The following is a 17,433-nucleotide window of genomic DNA, read 5'->3' as shown; positions in this document are numbered from 1 at the left end:
GGGATTGTGGGGATTCTGTAAACCTGCCTCATAGGAATGTTAGCAGTAGCTAAAGGAGTATGTATGCTGTTGGAAATTTTATGGAAGGATTTGGAGCCCAGCGACTTCCATAATAGGCGATTTTGCTCATGGGCCTTTGAGGAAACCCCTGTCAAGTTGCCTCCTGGAATGAGGCTTCATTGTCCTGTAGGAAGAACAGGAGCATGTGCTTGCTTCTTGGTGGCCTTTAGATTGAACTTTTTTCAATCTCTTTCAGTACAGTTGAAAGCAGAGTGTAACAAAGGATATGTCAAGGTAAAGCAGGTATGTGTGTTTCTAATTTGGATTTCCATTTTATACTTGATGATTTTCTTATGCTGTCTGTACCAACCTGTGAAAGCTTCTCTGTCATGTGTGGAAGTGATGGGGTAATAGAAGTGAACATTAAGCATGGTATCTGGCACACAGTAAGTGGTTAGCATAGCAGTGGCTATGGTATTATTGCTAGCATTGTAATTATTTTCTGATTTTTCTATAGGTAGGGGTCAATCCCACCAGCATTGATTCAGTCATAATTGGGAAGGACCAAGAGGTGAAGCTGCAGCCTGGCCAGGTTCTCCACATGGTGAATGAACTTTATCCATATATTGTAGAGTTTGAGGAAGAGGCAGAGAGCCCTGGCCTGGAAACACACAGGAAGAGAAAGAGGTCAGGCAACAATGATTCTATAGAAAGGGGTGCTGCCCAGGAAGCTGACTCCCATACAGGACTGGAACCTGGGAGTGACCCTGGCCAATGCTCTGTGCCCTCAAAGAAGGAGAAAGATGCGTCTACCAAAAAGGTGAGGGTGGTGTGCCTGATAGATGACATGGAGATTAAATGAGATATAATGACTGCTTGATTGTTTTGTACACTGTAAAGCTCAAATACTCGTAAGGGGTTATTAACCATGACAAGGGTTATTAACCATGATGAAAGAGTCACTTGTTTGTGTCACCAATCACTTGGGTGAATGTCCCTTTATGTACATTTTTCTTGAAGTCCTGAGGTAAGCCACCTGAAGGTAGGGAGGTAATGGCGGTGTACTGCTAAAGTGGGTCAGTCATATGTGTATCTGCAGAGGGTTAGCATTGGAACGCTGTTCATAGATCATCTGATTCACATCCTGTTGTCAAAGTGGAAATGTAGTTAAGCTGTAGATGGAGTGCGAGAGGGCAAAGAAGATGCAGTTCACACTCTGGCATTTCCAGCTTTCATCTAGACACACAGCTCTCACTACTGTATAGGAAGAAAATGGAAATGGTTTATGGTTATAAAGGGAAAAGATTGAGTAAAGGGGATATAGTTGAGTTCTTTTTTTTGTTTGTTTGTTTGTTTGAATGTTTATTTTTTTTTTTTTTATTTTTTAAAATTTTTTTTTTTTTTTTCAACGTTTATTTATTTTTGGGACAGAGAGAGACAGAGCATGAACGGGCGAGGGGCAGAGAGAGAGGGAGACACAGAATCAGAAACAGGCTCCAGGCTCTGAGCCATCAGCCCAGAGCCCGACGCGGGGCTCGAACTCACGGACCGCGAGATCGTGACCTGGCTGAAGTCGGACACTTAACCGACTGCGCCACCCAGGCGCCCCTTGAATGTTTATTTTTGAGAGAGAGTGAGAGTGAGCAGGCGCGGGCAGGGGAGGGGCAGAGAGAGGACAGAGGATCCAAAATGGGCTCTGTGCTGATAGCAGAGAGCCCGATGTGGGGCTTGAATTCACGAACCGTGAGATTATGACCTGAGCTGAAGTCGGACACTTGACTGACTGAGCTACCTAGGTGCCCCAGATATAGTTTAAATCTTAAAAATGAATTTTATTACTTGGGATGCCTGAGTGGCTCAGTCAGTTAAGTGTCTGACTTCGGCTCAGGTCATGATCTCACAGTTCGTGGGTTCAAGCCCCACATCGGGCTCTGTGCTGACAGCTCAGAGCCTGGAGCCTGTTTTGGTTCCGTGTCTCCCTCTCTCTCTGCCCCTCCCCCACTCGTGCTCTGTCTCAAAAAGAAATAAACATTAAATAAATAAATTCAGTAACCCTTTGAGAGAGGCTTAAAAAAAATGAATCATTACTAAGTTTGGTTGCACTTTGCTGACACATACAATATTAACTAATGCCAAATACAGCTACTGACATTTGCAATTTACATTGCCCCTTTTTGTTTCAGGAATCATTGGGCCACTGGAGTCAAGGCTTAAAAATTTCTATGCAGGATCCCAAAATGCAGGTCAGAATAAAATTTTGGCATTGAAATGTATTACATGTCTTTTAAGTGACTACTCCACAGAGTGAGGATAAATGAAAGCAAAGGAGATCAGTCCTTCTGAATGAGGTTTGTTTTATTGGTCTACTTGGTGAGAACAAGTGGCTTTTCCCATTGTCAGTAAGTTAGCAACTGGAATTCTTTGGAGAGAAGCTAAGTTCTTCAAATGAAGATCTCCTCTTCCTTATTCCTCCTAAACTTCTGGGTGCTATTAAGGGAAGTTGAGTTAACCTTTGTGGGTTTTTTTTCACGGGAGTATCAGGTAATGTATTGTGACTGCAGTTGCTGGGCTGCCCCGGGATTAATAGTCAGGTGTCATCCTGGGAGGAGTCTGTGAGTTCTTAAGTTACATTCTGGGGTGACAAGGGGCCAGATCTGATAGGGCTTCTTGGAACACATGATTGTGTCACATGGTCTGCTGTGTTAGAGTGGAGAAGGGTGCCTTTGAATTTATGCCTGCAGGGATTTTACATCCAATCCTTAGGAACTATTTTGTACTGTGAATTTCCTGCATATTCTCTGTAGTGTAGTGCTTGAAAACACAGGCTCTGGAGTCAACTAGATCTGGTTTGAAATCCTAGGCTTCCCACTTAGTAATGATGTGACTTTGTGCAAGACACTCATCTGAGTCTCTGCTGTCATCTGACAAAATTGGGATACTGACACCTTTTGCATAAGATTGTGCTGGGAATGAAGTGAGTTAGTGAATATGACAGTACCTGACACACAGAACATGTGTGGTAGATATGTTTCCTTCTCTTGTGCCCCTATCCTAGGTTTACAAAGATGAGCAGGTAGTGGTGATTAAGGATAAATACCCCAAGGCTCGTCACCACTGGCTGGTCTTACCATGGGCTTCCATTTCCAGTCTGAAGGCTGTGACCAGGGAACATCTTGAGCTCCTTAAACACATGCACACTGTGGGGGAAAAGATGATTACAGATTTTGCTGGGTCCAGCAAACTCCGCTTCCGATTGGGTTACCATGCCATTCCCAGCATGAGGTAAGTGTTGTGGGTAGTGCTAGTGTATTCTGGTTCTAAGTGGACAGATGGATTCAGCTTGGGTGTGCTGATAGTCTCAAGACCAAGGGGAGTAGGGTGGGATGTTTCCAAGGAAGGTGGGCTGAAACTTCCACCCTTCTCCCTGATTTGCCTTTGACTTTTATTAGATTTTTCAGAAGCATCTATAACTCCTTAGTGATTAAGGACCATTGCTCTGGAGGAGACAAACATCACTGACTTTTGTCATGATAGCTCAGTAGATCTAAGATTTAAAATAAAATGAGAGAAAAATGCAGAACCTGTTCAAAGAACTCAACCGAGGCAGATCTCCATAGTTGTTGTTGTTGTTGTCCTTTTTTTTTTTTTTTTTAATATTTGTTTTTGAGAGAGAGACTGAGTGTGAGCAGGGAGGGGCAGAGAGAGAGGGAGATACAGAATCTGAAGTAGGCTCCAGGCTCTGAGCTATAAGCACAGAGCCCAACATGGAGCTCAAACTCATGAACTCAAAGATCGTGATCTGAGTTGAAGTCGGACTTAACCAACCTGAGCCACCCAGGCACCCCTCCAGTTCTTCTGAGCTAAGCAACAAGATAAGCAGATTAATTGGATTTCACAGTTTTTATCTTGTATTTGTTCATTTGTTTTTTTGTGATAAAATACACGTAACAAAGTTTACCACTTTAACCATTTTTTTAAAAAACTTTATTTAAATCCAAGTTAGCACAGTGTAATAATGACTTCAGGAGTAGGATTTTAACCATTGTTAAGTGTACAGTTTATTGGCATTAAGTATATTTACATTGTTGTGCAGTCATCACCATCATTTTTCTAGGACCTTTTTCATCTTCCCAAACTACCTCCCATTCCCCTCTACAGTCCCTGGTAGTTACCATTCTGCTTTCTGTTTCTAATAATTTGACTGCTCTAGGTGACTCATGGAAGTGGAATCCTACAGAAACTCTTTTTGTGATTAGCTTATTTCACTTAGAATAATGTCTTCAAAGTTCATGTATGTGGTAGCGTGTGTCAGAATTTGTTTTGGTTATTTTTTTTTTAACTACCTAACAACATTCTTCATGTTTTATTTAGATAATTATGACTTAAATTATGGGTGACTTTAACCAAATGAAATTTTTGTGCCATATTTTTTCCCCATCAGTACTCTTCCTTTTTTTTTTTTTTTTTTTTTTTAAAGTTTATTCATTTATTTTGAGAGAGGGTGAGAGAGCACATGAGCAAAGGAGGGGTAGAGAGAGATAGACAGAGAGAGAGAATCCTAAGCAGCCCAGGCAGGCTCTGCACTGCCAGGACATGAACCACAATATCATGGCCTGAGTCAAAACCAAGAGTTAGACACTCAACCAACTGAGCCACCCAGGCGTCCCAGTACTCTTTCTTTAAAGTTGAGGCTTAGCTTACATACAACAAACTGCATCAGATTTATAGTTTGGTCAGTTTTGACAAACATATACGTCCTGTAACTATCACTCTGATTAAGATACAGAACATTTCTGTCATATCCCAGAAAGTTCCTTTGTGCTCCTTTCCAGTTAGTCCTTTCCTCAATCCTCGTGTTGTTCTGATTTCTTTCCACATAGGTTAGTTTTGCTTGTTCTAGAACTTCATATAAATGGAATCATATAATGTGTCTGACCTTTTTTAGTCAGCGTTGTGATTTTGAGATTCATGTATATTGTCTTGTATATCATGGACATACTTCATGTTTTGCTCTTGGGTAAATACCTACAAGTGAAGTTGCTAGGTCTAAGGGTAGATGTATGTTGTACTCATTTAAAAAAATGCAGTTGACCCTTGAGGCGCCTGGGTGGCTCAGTCGGTTAAGTGTCCGACTTTGGCTCAGGTCATGATCTTGCGGTCGGTGAGTTTGAGCCCTGTGACAGGCTCTGTGCTGAGCCTGGAGCCTGCATCAGGTTCTGTGTCTCCCTCTCCCTCTCTGTTCCTCCTCCGCTTATACTCTGTCTCTCTCTCTCTCTCAAAAATAAATAAACATTGGGGCGCCTGGGTGGCGCAGTCGGTTAAGCGTCCGACTTCAGCCAGGTCATGATCTCGCGGTCCGTGAGTTCGAGCCCCGCGTCGGGCTCTGGGCTGATGGCTCGGAGCCTGGAGCCTGTTTCAGATTCTGTGTCTCCCTCTCTCTCTGACCCTCCCCCATTCATGCTCTGTCTCTCTCTGTCCCAAAAATAAATAAACGTTGAAAAAAAAAATAAATAAACATTAAAAAAATGTTTTAAAAAATGCGGTTGACCCTTGAACAACACAGATTCGAATTGTGCAAGTCTACCTATATGCAGATTTTTTTTTTAGTATAGTAAAATACTATAAAAGTATTTCTTTTTGTTGTGAGTTTCTTAATAGTTTCTTTTCTCTGGCTTGCTTTAGTGTGAGACTTCAGTATATAATACAACATACAAAATAATGTGTTAATGGACTGTTTATGTTATTGGTGAGGCTTCTGGTCAACAGTAGGATATTAGTAGTTAAGTTTTTGGGAAGCCAAATGTTACACTTTTGGATTTTTGATAGTGTGGGGGGGCCAGTTCAAGGATCAACTGTATATGTTTAATAAGGTTTATTGTTAGAACCTTACTAAAAAATTTAGGACAAAAGTCACCCATAATCATAATTCTGTTTCTCCAGTGCTGTGCAGCCTGTGGCTAACAGAGCCCTTGACTGTAGAGCACTTTTCACATAGTAATCATGGTGTCCATACCTTCGTCATATAACAAATGCTGTTGTGCTAAGAATGCTAAAAAAACCTATGGCAGGTGTGGGTGGGAAGCAAAATGAGCAGTAAGTAAAGTTGCTGCTTACATACCCTTTTAAGATCACTATAATTTTGAATAAACACTGTGGAAAGGAAAAGGTAACAAATTTTTTTATTGTAAAAAATTTAGAAAATATAAAAAATAAAGTATGAAGCAGAACAAAGATCTTCCATAACATCACCACTAATTAAGCCCTAGACCTTACTTGAATTTCACTTTTCTTTTTTTTATGTTTTTCTGCTCCAGGATGCAGTCCAGGATCCTGTGTTGCATTTATTTATTTATTTATTTATTGTCTTTCCTTAGTTTCGCCTAACCTGTGACACTTCCTCCTCCTTTCCTGGTTTTTATGACCCTGACACTTTTGATGAATACTGGTTGGTTTTATAGCATGTCTCTCATTTTGGGCTTGTCTGATACTTTTTCATGTTTAGGTTGAGGTTATACTTTTTTTCTTTTTTTTTTTTCTCCTCCTTTCAAAATACCAGAGATGATGTTGGGTCCCTCTAAGTGTATCATATCAAGGAGTGCATAATGCTGAGATGGCTTTTTACTCATGATATTAACCTTGATCACTTTGTTATGGTGATGTCTCACAGGGTTCTCTCTTGAGTTACTGTTTTCCCTTTGTAATTGATGAATATCCTGAATAGTTTGGAACTGTGCTGCTATCCTGTTTGTCCTCAAACTTTTGCCCAGTGGTTTTAGCATTTATTGGTAGGTCCTGCCTGCAACAGTTATTACTGTGGTGTTTATCTTGCCGATTCAGCTTATCACGTCGGGGTCACCAGTTGTGGGTTTGGCTTTTGGCTTTGTCCAGCAAAGCTGAGGACAGCAGAAAGGATTACTTAAGACTCCAAAAGTCAAGAGACGTGAAAGGGAGGCTAAGGGAAGGCACCCCAAGCTGCTCTCAAGCTCCCGTATTTATTAGGCATACATTATAGGGAAATCACTGTGCAATATGAAAATTGGCACGTAGGTGCCAGTAAGAATGTCTAGAAAAGCGTGCAAAAAAACAAGGTATTCCCCAGACTGCAAAAGAGCAGTTGCCGGAAAGCAGGGTGGTGAACAAGATAAGATATTCCATAGATAACATGGTCTAAGGAATTCATGAGCACACGCAACCCTAAATACACGTTAACTAGATACTGGTCAGCTGTTTTCAGCAGAGCCAGAAAGCAGTGTAATACATTCCCTATAATCTCCTTAACCAGGACAGAGCTATTTGATTTCCCACATTACCTAATGGTGCTTTTATGTTTCCGTCATTCTCTTTAATTTATTTATTAGAATTCTTCCGTATGGAAGAGCTGTCCTTTCTCTCCCATTATGTCTATTCAGTTATTTATCAGTAAGGACTCATGGATGTTTATTTTATTCTATAGGTTTTAATTTGTCATTCATTTTATTTCTCAAATTGTTCTGGCTTCGGTCCTTGGAAACTCCTTTACATTGGGTCCTGTATCATTTTGATATGGCCCTAACATTTTTTGAGCACTTCTTTATTTTCTGGAGCAAGATGTTCCAGGTTCATCTTATATTTTTTTCTGTTCTAGCCCTGGAAGGAACCTTTTATTTTATTTAGTTCTTTTATTGGATAATGATATTTATAAACCAAGACGTGCATACTAAGTTTCTATATTGAGAGAAGTGGTTGATTCCAGAGTGTCTTTGCTCCTAGGTCCTCTAAGCAGATAGAGCCTGGAAATACATGCATGAATCCTAACCCACACAGACATTCTCTCTTTCTTTCTTTCTTTCTTTCTTTCTTTCTTTCTTTCTTTCTTTCTTTCTCTACTTGTGTATGTGTATGGAAAAGCAAAAATTTATACTAATATCTCTCGCTCTAGTTCAACTCTGCAAGGTTCATTCTTGTCTCCCCCTTTCTTTTGTTGTAATGTCTTTGTCCAACAGTGAAAAATCTGGCTCTCATTAGATATCATAAATTCGCTTACCTGTTCGATCTTAGTGTACACATAAAATAGTTACAGAATTGCTAACCCATACCCCTGTGAGAAACACATTTACTCATTAGGGCACAGTATTTGTATACAGCTTTTTTTTATCTTTACGGTATCCAAACTACTGTTGTTCAAAGTTCACTTGGCAAGTTATTTTTTTCCTGACCCCCTTCAGTCTGGTTCCCTTATTTGTTTGTAATACTGTTAGGTTTGTTACTGCCTATATTCCATTTTGAATTCCTGCATGTATTGGTTGGTTTTGATTATTTATTGCGGGGATAGGAATATTACTGATTCTAAGAGTCAAAGCTATACAAAAAGGCATCTTACTTGGTTTAATAAGTCCAAAAGAGAACTCTTGATTTTCTTCCTCAAACCTGCTTTTCTTTTAAGCTTTCCCATCTCTGTAAGTGGCACCTCCCCCAAACCATATCCAATCCTTCCACATTAGGGAGTCCTACTGGTTCTAGTGCAAAATGTATTCCTAATACTGCAGCTCTAATCTAAGGTGTGTTTATTTCTAGCTTCGACTTCTGCAGTAGCTTGCTAACTTGTCTCTGTATCCATCGTTATCCTCTTTATAGTTCCTTCTCTGCAGACCAGCCAGAGTGATCTTTTAAAAGTGCAAATCGAGACCATGTAAGCAGAATACAGTGCAGACCCCTTGTCAACCTATAAGACTCTTTATGTTCTGGCCCCTACCTCCTTGGCTCCAGCCATTCCAGATGTATTTATCACCTTTCTGTTCCTCAGTTGCACGAAGTTCTTTCGCATCTCAGGGCCTCTGCACTTGGCCTCCCCACTCCCTGAAACACTCTTTCCCCAGATCTTTGCTTGCCTAATTGCTTTCTCAGACCAAATCACTGCCTGGGAGGGGCCTTCCCTGAACACTCTTGGCTAGATGAAGAGGTAACCTCTACTCCCTGAGCACTCTGTGTCCCATTTCCCTGGCTTATTTTTTTCTTAGTGTTAATGGTTTGAATTTTCCTTGTTTATGTGTTTACTTATTTTTTATTTGTCTTCATTATTAGAATATAATTTCTGTAAGGGCAGAGGCCTTTCTCATTTTGTTCACTGATAAATTCCCAGCGCTAGAATAATCCTTGGCCCTTTAACAAGCATTACATATTCTTCAGTGAATGGGTGAATGAATTGGATTAAATGGAAACACTAGCAATATTTTATATACCTGTACTTTTACTGTTTGTCATTTTGATTAAGCCATAGTTTTTAATGGATTTAATGGTCTTTTTTTATCCCCCCTCTCACCTAGCCATGTACATCTTCATGTGATCAGCCAGGATTTTGATTCTCCTTGCCTCAAAAACAAAAAACATTGGAATTCTTTCAATACAGAATACTTCATAGAATCACAAGGTAAACAGTGTTGTTTAGTTTTCACGTTTGTTTCATTTTCTCACCTGTTCTTATATTTGCTTTAGTTGTTTTCCTAGATAATAACCTGGCCTCAAAAGCCCATGTACAACTTTGTGTTCCCTATAAAGATTCACCCATTAAAATAAACTGGATTATTTGGGTTCAGTAGGATTGCCACTTTGCTGTGAGCAGCCTTCTTGGTGGGGTTAGAGGGTAGAGATCTAGAAAGCTGTTATGTGGGGCACCTGGGTGGCGCAGTCGGTTAAGCGTCCGACTTCAGCCAGGTCACGATCTCGCGGTCCGTGAGTTCGAGCCCCGCGTCGGGCTCTGGGCTGATGGCTCAGAGCCTGGAGCCTGTTTCCGATTCTGTGTCTCCCTCTCTCTCTGCCCCTCCCCCGTTCATACTCTGTCTCTCTCTGTCCCAAAAATAAATAAACGTTGAAAAAAAAAAATTAAAAAATAAAAAAAAAATTAAAAAAAAAAAAAGAAAGCTGTTATGTCAGAGTCAGAAAGGTGTTTTGTTCTAACAACAGGGGCCTTAAAGGTTGTCCTGAGAATTATTGGAGTTCATAGACATGAAAGCTCTTAACAGTTGTCTCTTCTGCCATCAGCTGGGTAGGGGCTTGGGGGCTGCCTCATGTGAGGAGTGGTTGATTAACAGGGGAAGGCTGTGTATATATAGAAGGAAGCATTTCTCAGGGTATATACTGTGGAACTTCAGTATGCTGGGATGTTAATGATGGCAGCTACCACTGACCAAGGGCTAACCAAGGGTAAAGCACTCTGATATAAGCTTTTGATGTAATAATATGGATTGCTTACAGTGTGTCCTGAAGGAATGTAATTACCTCAAAAACAGATTGCTCAGATTTAGAATCTGATTCCCAGCAGTGAGTTTAACCTCAAGTTTACTAGCTTTAGGATACCTGGCATATTTTTATGTGGAGTCAGAGTTTCTTTTCTGGGGGGTATCTTGTATTGGATTTCTAGAGTAGCTGGGCTCTGAACTTTTTTCCTTTGCCTGCAGCTGTGATAGAGATGGTACAGACCGCTGGCAGAGTGAGTGTCCGAGATGGGATGCCTGAGCTCTTGAAGCTGCCCCTCCGTTGTCACGAGTGCCAGCAGCTGCTGCCTTCCATTCCTCAGCTGAAAGAGCATCTCAGGAGACACTGGCCAAAGTGATTCTGTGGAGCCTGAACTTTTGCAGCAGGTGTGGCTGATTGTTTAGAGCAAATTTCTGGCACCTGTTCTGGATTGCTTGTGAACTTTTATTTCTTGAATTAAAACATGCAGCTTCCCCCGCCCAAACAAAGCTTCTTCTGTTCCTGAGTGGCTCCAATATGGGATGACCTGAAATAGTTCAAGAATTAGGAATTTGGGGTTGTTTTGGATGTGTTCTCTGGTGATGGTGGCTGGGACAGGCCTGAGCCCCGATCTCCAGGATCCATGTCAGGTCTGACTCACGGGGAGCAAAGCCATGTTCACACTGACCTAATGCAAGATATGGAATCAGAGAGCAGGCTATATATTTCTGTTCTGTACATTTAATCCTTCCTCCCCAGAGGCACGTGGTACCCTTCATTAGAGCAGCTCGAGAGGTCTGGTATTTAGCTTAAAGGCACTAATTGGTCTTGTTCTCTGATCTTAATCTGTTCTGTAATATTCTTTCTCTTTCCTTTCTTTTTTAATTTAATTTAATTTACTTATTTATTTACTTATTTATTTGGTTTTAAATCTTCAGGGTTTTTTTTTGTTTGTTTGTTTGTTTTTAAATTTTCATCCAAATTAGTTAGCATATAGTGCAACAATGATTTCAGGAGTAGTGCCCCTTAGTGCCCCTTACACTTTTAGCTCATCCTCCCTCCCACAACCCCTCCAGTAACCCTGTTTGTTCTCCATATTTAAGAGTCTCTTATGTTTTGTCCCCCTCCCTGTTTTTATGTTATTTTTGCTTTCTTTCCCTTATGTTCATCTGTGTCTTAAGGTCCTCATATGAGTGAAGTCCTATGATATTTGTCTTTCTCTGACTCCTTTCTTCATGGAGAAATTAGTTTCTTCTGTTCCTTTCATTCCTTTCTATCCAAAACCATCCATGCTTCCTTCTCAGGAAGTGTCTCACCAGTACTTATTTACTCTGAGCAAACAGGCTTGGTGAGGGGGTGGAGAGAAGGGTTTTTTCCCCTAATATCAGGGGTTCCTGGCTGATGAGGAAATACTCGGCCAAATGTTTGTTCATCAGGGTTCAGCTGTCAAGCCTTCTTACTGGCCTGCTTGGATCTTTTGTCTGAAAATAAAGTTATTTGTTTGGGGCAGCTCTCTTAGGTAGTTGAAAATTATTGGGAGTTCAGGTAATAGTCACAAACTCAGTTCTGATGCATGTAGAGATCATTGTTAACTGAAAAGTTGCATAGAACCCCATAGCTTCATTTTTTACTCAGAACAAATTTGGATGTCACTGTTGGAGCAAATCTGTTTTTGGATAATGTCAGAACTAAAGGTAAAAGGAAATCTAAAATGTTGCTTTTGATTGCATTGGTGATCCATTTGAGGATGTGGCTCTTTTTGCTCTTGAGTTTGTTAAAAAAAATAAAAGAATACCCTTAATAATAACTTCTCTCTGGAGAAAACCAATTTGTGGAGACCGTATCTGACCTCAATCTTTCATAAACAAACAATGCTACAGTGGTTTTTGGTTGAGCATGGGTATAGTCATATAGTCCTAAATAGTAGTAATTAATGATTATAGCAGCTAACATTTGTTCAACTCCTGTGCATCTAGGCATTATTCTAATACTTTTTTCAGATTATCCCATTTCTCACTGTATGTAATTCTGTGGGGTAGGTATTCTTGTTATGACCTTTTAAAGGGGAAGAATTTAATAATCTGTAAAGGACCCTGGGCTTCAAAGTTGGTCTTGGTTCTGGGGCATCAAACTCATTTTCCCTATTAGTTGAAGAATATAAATGTATTACTAACCAGTAGGGGCCATAGACTCATAGGGGCATTGGGCCTGTGCTGACCAAAAGCTCTTCGTGGCATTTTATCATTGATTTCTCTGAGGACAGTCAGTTCCTCTAAAGCCCCTTTTCCACATCTGATGCCTTAAAGCCCCTAGAAACTGTTTCTAAAGGTATACTCCATGGATACCTGAGATCAGAATTGCTAGTTTCCTTCTACAACATGTAAACACCTGGGCTTTATCTCAAAACCACTGAATCACAATCCTTTGGGCCTAGGAATCTGTATTATAAAACATTCAGGATGACCGTTTTCATACTAAAGTCTGAGAACCACAATATAAATGAACTCTGGGCTTCAAAGCACTTTGCATTTCTGAAAGTTCCAGATTAGACTGTCCCCTGCCAGGATACACACACAGTTTTCTGGTTGGTTTTCTGGGCTAGTTGCAGGCCTTCCTTCCCTCTGCATGGTCAATTTTATTTCAGGATCCAGGGAGACTTTGGGCATTAGATAAGGGAGAATGACTACTTATAGGGACCAGCCCTTTGTTTCTGCAGGATTTGGGGGAGGCCCCCTGGCCCCATGTTTTGTTTTTGTTTTTGTTTTTGTTTTAATTTTTAAAATTTATTTAGAGAGAGAGCAGGGCAGGTATAGAAGGAGAGGGAGAGAGAAAGAATCCCAAGCAGGCTCTGCACTGACAGTGTGGAGCTCGATTTGAGGCTCAAACTCATGAACCTGAGTTCATGACCTGAACTGAAATCAAGCCACTCAGGCGCCCCTGGCTCCAAGCTTTTTGGGACCAGGCCTGGTGCTGACGACTTCCTTTTCTTTTTTCTTTTTTAAAATATTTATTTATTTTGAGAGAGAGAGGGAAAGATCATGTGCTCACATGAGGGGAGAAGGGCAGAGAGAGAAGGAGAGAGAGAATCCCATGCATGAGATCATGAGATCATGACCTGACCCAAAATCAAGAGTTGGGTGCTTAACCAACTGAGCCACCTATGCACCCCAACTGTTTCTTTTCAATGGCTCCCATCCCTTCCTGCTCAGACATCAGTCACAGAGGCTTGGTCTGGGACCTGTGATGAACTCAGCTAACCTTAGGCTCAGAGCCTATATATTTTTCCTCTTCTGGGTCTGTCTGAGATATCCAGGTACAAATGGTCCTTTCCAGGACCAGACCATACTTGAGATGGTCACTAAGAGTCCTTGCAGGTTCAGGGATGCTTTCTGGAGTCTGGCATCTGGTAATCAGTCACATACACTGGATATGGCTGGATGTCAGAGATTCAGCATTGATCTCTGTCAGAATTGGCCTAACTGCCTCTCTCTGTCCCAGTAGCTACAACTTGGAGATCTCCACAGAGCTCTGAAGATTCTTCCATAGACTAGATTAAAAAAAAAAAAAATATGATGAAGGCCATGAAGCTCACTCCCCAGAATAATGTATACACGTTTTATGTACCCTTAAAGTGCTTCCATGGACTCCCTAAGGGATCTATGAACCCCAGCTTAACCTCTGCTCTGAAGGAAAAAGTCACCACTTTGCATGGGAGCTTAGGAGGTGTCTGGGATCCCCTCCTATGGAGGACTAGGGGGAGAGACCTTATCTCCAGGATATCCCTGAGATGCTCTCCTTTGGTCTCATTGCTCCTTCCTCAGCCCTTTGGTGCATGCACATCCTGGGGTCTTCTGACTAGAGATGGAATTCAGGCCCAGGAGCTGCTTGCTCTAGTTTAGCCACCACATTCAGGCAGGAATCTTGGGAAATGGAGAAATCTTCAGCAGGTCTGAGGGGTTCAGGAACCCTGACTGGCCGACTTATCATGAGCTATCTAAAAGGCAGTGAATCTACATTACTAAAACCAGTCATCTGCAAAAATAGATCAGCTATATCATGAATGTATCCCAGGATAGTGGGAATGGCAGTATCTCATGGGTACAGTATGTTAACAGTACAAACTGTGCTGGATTCAGTAAGTAATCTCTGACTAAGGCAGAGATTTTGATGAGGCCTCAGCCAATGTACTTGGGAATTGCAGAACATTTAACTGAACTTCAGATAAGGTGCCCAGTGAACTTTTTAAAAATAGGTATTGCCAAAACAGTTAATTTTCTACCTAATCAACAATGTTATATAGTTTAGCATGTTGATATTAAAATCACAATGAGAATATTTGGTAAGAAACTGCAACCAAGGAGAGACTATATCACAGTGTATGTGATATATGATGATATATGTGATATATGTGAGATATAATGAGGGAAATGTTGAAGAGTGAGGTGACCACCTTTACATTCTTTGTTTAGCCAGGCTACCCTGTGACCTTGAACAACAGAAGTTTTAGAAGAACAGATGAGAAAATGAGGAGTCAGAAAAAGGACATGAAATATTGAGGTATATAGGTCCCATGCCACCCCCTCTCCCAAGTGGGCTATTGTTACATGATCACTAGAAAAAATGGTCTTACTTTGCCTATTTATCCCAGACTTATTACTGTGTTGTAGTTGGGTGGAGTCTTCTCAAGGTACAGGGCATAGTGGCATGAAAAAATAGAACAAATGCACATAACTCACATTTGTGACTCTAAGTTGTATTTCCTCCATTAGGGACTATCCTCTTTTACCTTAGCCCCGTCATACCTAGGCAAGGCAGCTGTTTTATTGAAATAAAATGGTTGAATATGGTTACTTCAACTCTAGCCAAGAAACCAGATTTAAAATGGAGTTCCTTTGTTGCTTAAAGAGAAGGTAGATATGATAACAGAGCTGAACTGGAAACCTGAAACTGAACAAGTGAATGCTTTATATGAGAACATGAAGAGTAGACCTTAAATAGTTTATGACAAATCTTAAGTCAGAGCTGGGGAAAAGGGCTCTCAAATTCCATTAGAATCTCTGAACGGGAGTAATCTACTCTTAATATCTTAATTTCTTAACTTTGTCTTTACTTCTTCCTTTCTTTTTAAAAATTTTTAACAAACAAACTCTACCATAAAGGAATGGGTTTTGAGTTTTAGAGTCTACTAATGATTAGTGTTCTCATGTGTTATTAGCATTATTTAGGCCATTGTTGAATGACTCATCAAATCAGAGATACACTCAAGTGCCTGAGTGTTCCTTTGTCAGCAGCTGCTGTCTACCCAAACTTTAGGGAAGGGAGTGGCCAGGATGTGGGGCAGTGGGAAAGGAGTTTAGACCTCTAGGATTCTGGGCCACTCACTGTTCAACTCTTTTTGCCTGTTCCATTTTGCAAATTTATTTTGAGACCATCTATTTCAACTTCCTCAATTTTTAGAAGGCAGCTGGGACTTGGAGATTTAAGGGGCTCATTTAGCAATTTAAACCAGATCTTGGCCTTTATTGCATTCATCTCTTTGTTCCCGGATCCTCTCAGACACTGAGATATATTTTTTTTTTTTTTAAGTAAACTCTGCCCCCAATGTGGGGCTTGAACTCACGATCCCAAGATCAAGAATTGCATGCTGTACCGACTGAGCCAGCCAGGCAGCATAGACACTGATATCTTATTTGAGAATAAGGATCGGCTACTCTCCTAAGTCCCACTCACTTCTGTCCTGCCTCATAATATTTTTTTCATGTAAATGCAGAGTAGAAAAAAAAAATCAGGGGCGCCTGGGTGGCGCAGTCGGTTAAGGGTCCGACTTCAGCCAGGTCACGATCTCGCGGTCCGTGAGTTCGAGCCCCGCGTCAGGCTCTGGGCTGATGGCTCGGAGCCTGGAGCCTGTTTCCGATTCTGTGTCTCCCTCTCTCTCTGCCCCTCCCCCGTTCATGCTCTGTCTCTCTCTGTCCCAAAAATAAATAAAAACATTGAAAAAAAAAATCACCTTAGGTTTGTATTCGAGGCTCAGCTCTGTTCTATGTTGGCTGTGTGGCACTGGGTTAGTCATTTAACCTCTCTGGCATCAATTTCACCATCTGTGAAATGGAACTAAAATATGTACCTCTCATGTTGACTGAGGATTAAACAAGCATGAACGTGAAAAGGACCTGGTAGTGGGATGGTCCAGCATTCAGTCCTAGTCTCCTCTCTGTGGGAGGCTGGACCCCGGTGCCAGGCTGAGACCGGGTCGAGCAACGGCTCCCTGTTGACTCAGCCAACCCGGTGGTTCCCCCTCCCATTCCCCCACTTGCAAAGGCATACGAAAGCCTTGTCAAGGCTGAGAAAGCTAATTCCTGAAGCCTGTGGTCTGTGGGTGTTGGCAGTAATGTTACCCCCCTTTTCTACCCTGGGTCAAAGAGAAACAAACAGGGGAACTGTGCTTTGCTAGCAATCTATCAACAAGGTCTTGTTGTGACCCGTTTAGAAAGTTCATAAGGTACACAGAACTAAATGTTTTGGCTGGCAGCGATCATGTGAAACCTGTTTATTCTTAGAATGACCTGATCCATAAGAGTCTTGATATAAAAGATTGTGTACACCAACAGTAAAGCCGTCACTTGGGCCATCAGCCCAGGGGACCCTCCTGTTCCCAAACTGGCTTCTCTTCTCTTTTTTTTTCTTACATTCCCCTACCCTCAGGACCCTGATCTCGGTGTTTGTTGCACCGGTCACAACACCTCTCCCAAACTAAACCCGTCTGATCTGTGAAGCCTCAGTGAATATTCTCTCAAGCAAGCTCTTTTGCACTTCGAACCTTCCAACTTCTCATATGTATGTATGTATGTATATATGTATGTATTTTAAGTAGGCTTCATGCCCATCATGGAGCTCAATGCGGGGCTTCTCAACCTGAGTTGAGATCACAAGTCATGCTTAACCGTCTGAACAACCCAGGTGCCCCTTGGTTTCTCATATTTAAAACCAGGGCCTTGGATTAGATTATACTTAAAGTCCCTCCCTGTAAGATACGAGTCCTCAGCTTTCAGCCTGTTAGCTCCCATTGCTCTGTCCTCTGGGTCTTTTCTTTTTTCTTTTTTTTCTAAGACTGAAATTAGCCAATAAGCTTTCTAAAGCACAAGAAATTCTTTGCACTCCTGCCTTAATCCGTAAAGTAAGTTTTTAAAGAAGTCTTCATTTGTCCCACTTTGTGCTGGTTCTGGA

At 41.3% G+C, this 17,433-nt stretch overlaps 1 protein-coding gene across 7 annotated transcripts in view; it reads left to right on the top strand.

Annotated features, from left to right (window-relative positions):
• Window positions 1-17,433, top strand: part of APTX (aprataxin) — an 81,636-nt gene that overhangs the window by 48,775 nt on the left and 15,428 nt on the right. For 4 of the 7 annotated variants that reach the window (XM_030292582.1, XM_030292581.1, XM_030292583.1 and 1 more), the window contains 6 exons: window positions 257-303; window positions 518-820; window positions 2,184-2,243; window positions 3,056-3,282; window positions 9,303-9,406; window positions 10,434-10,616. In XM_030292582.1, coding sequence (XP_030148442.1) covers window positions 257-303; window positions 518-820; window positions 2,184-2,243; window positions 3,056-3,282; window positions 9,303-9,406; window positions 10,434-10,588 — 896 coding nt within the window. In that variant the 3' untranslated portion in view covers window positions 10,589-10,616. The remainder of the gene's footprint in view (window positions 1-256; window positions 304-517; window positions 821-2,183; window positions 2,244-3,055; window positions 3,283-9,302; window positions 9,407-10,433; window positions 10,617-17,433) is intronic. The other 3 variants (XR_004344377.1, XM_030292586.1, XM_030292587.1) reach the window with 3 other exon arrangements.

This window comes from Lynx canadensis, chromosome D4 (assembly GCF_007474595.2).
Source record: "Lynx canadensis isolate LIC74 chromosome D4, mLynCan4.pri.v2, whole genome shotgun sequence".
Lineage (NCBI taxonomy): Eukaryota > Metazoa > Chordata > Mammalia > Carnivora > Felidae > Lynx > Lynx canadensis.
This window is presented reverse-complemented; position numbering and strand designations above follow the sequence as displayed.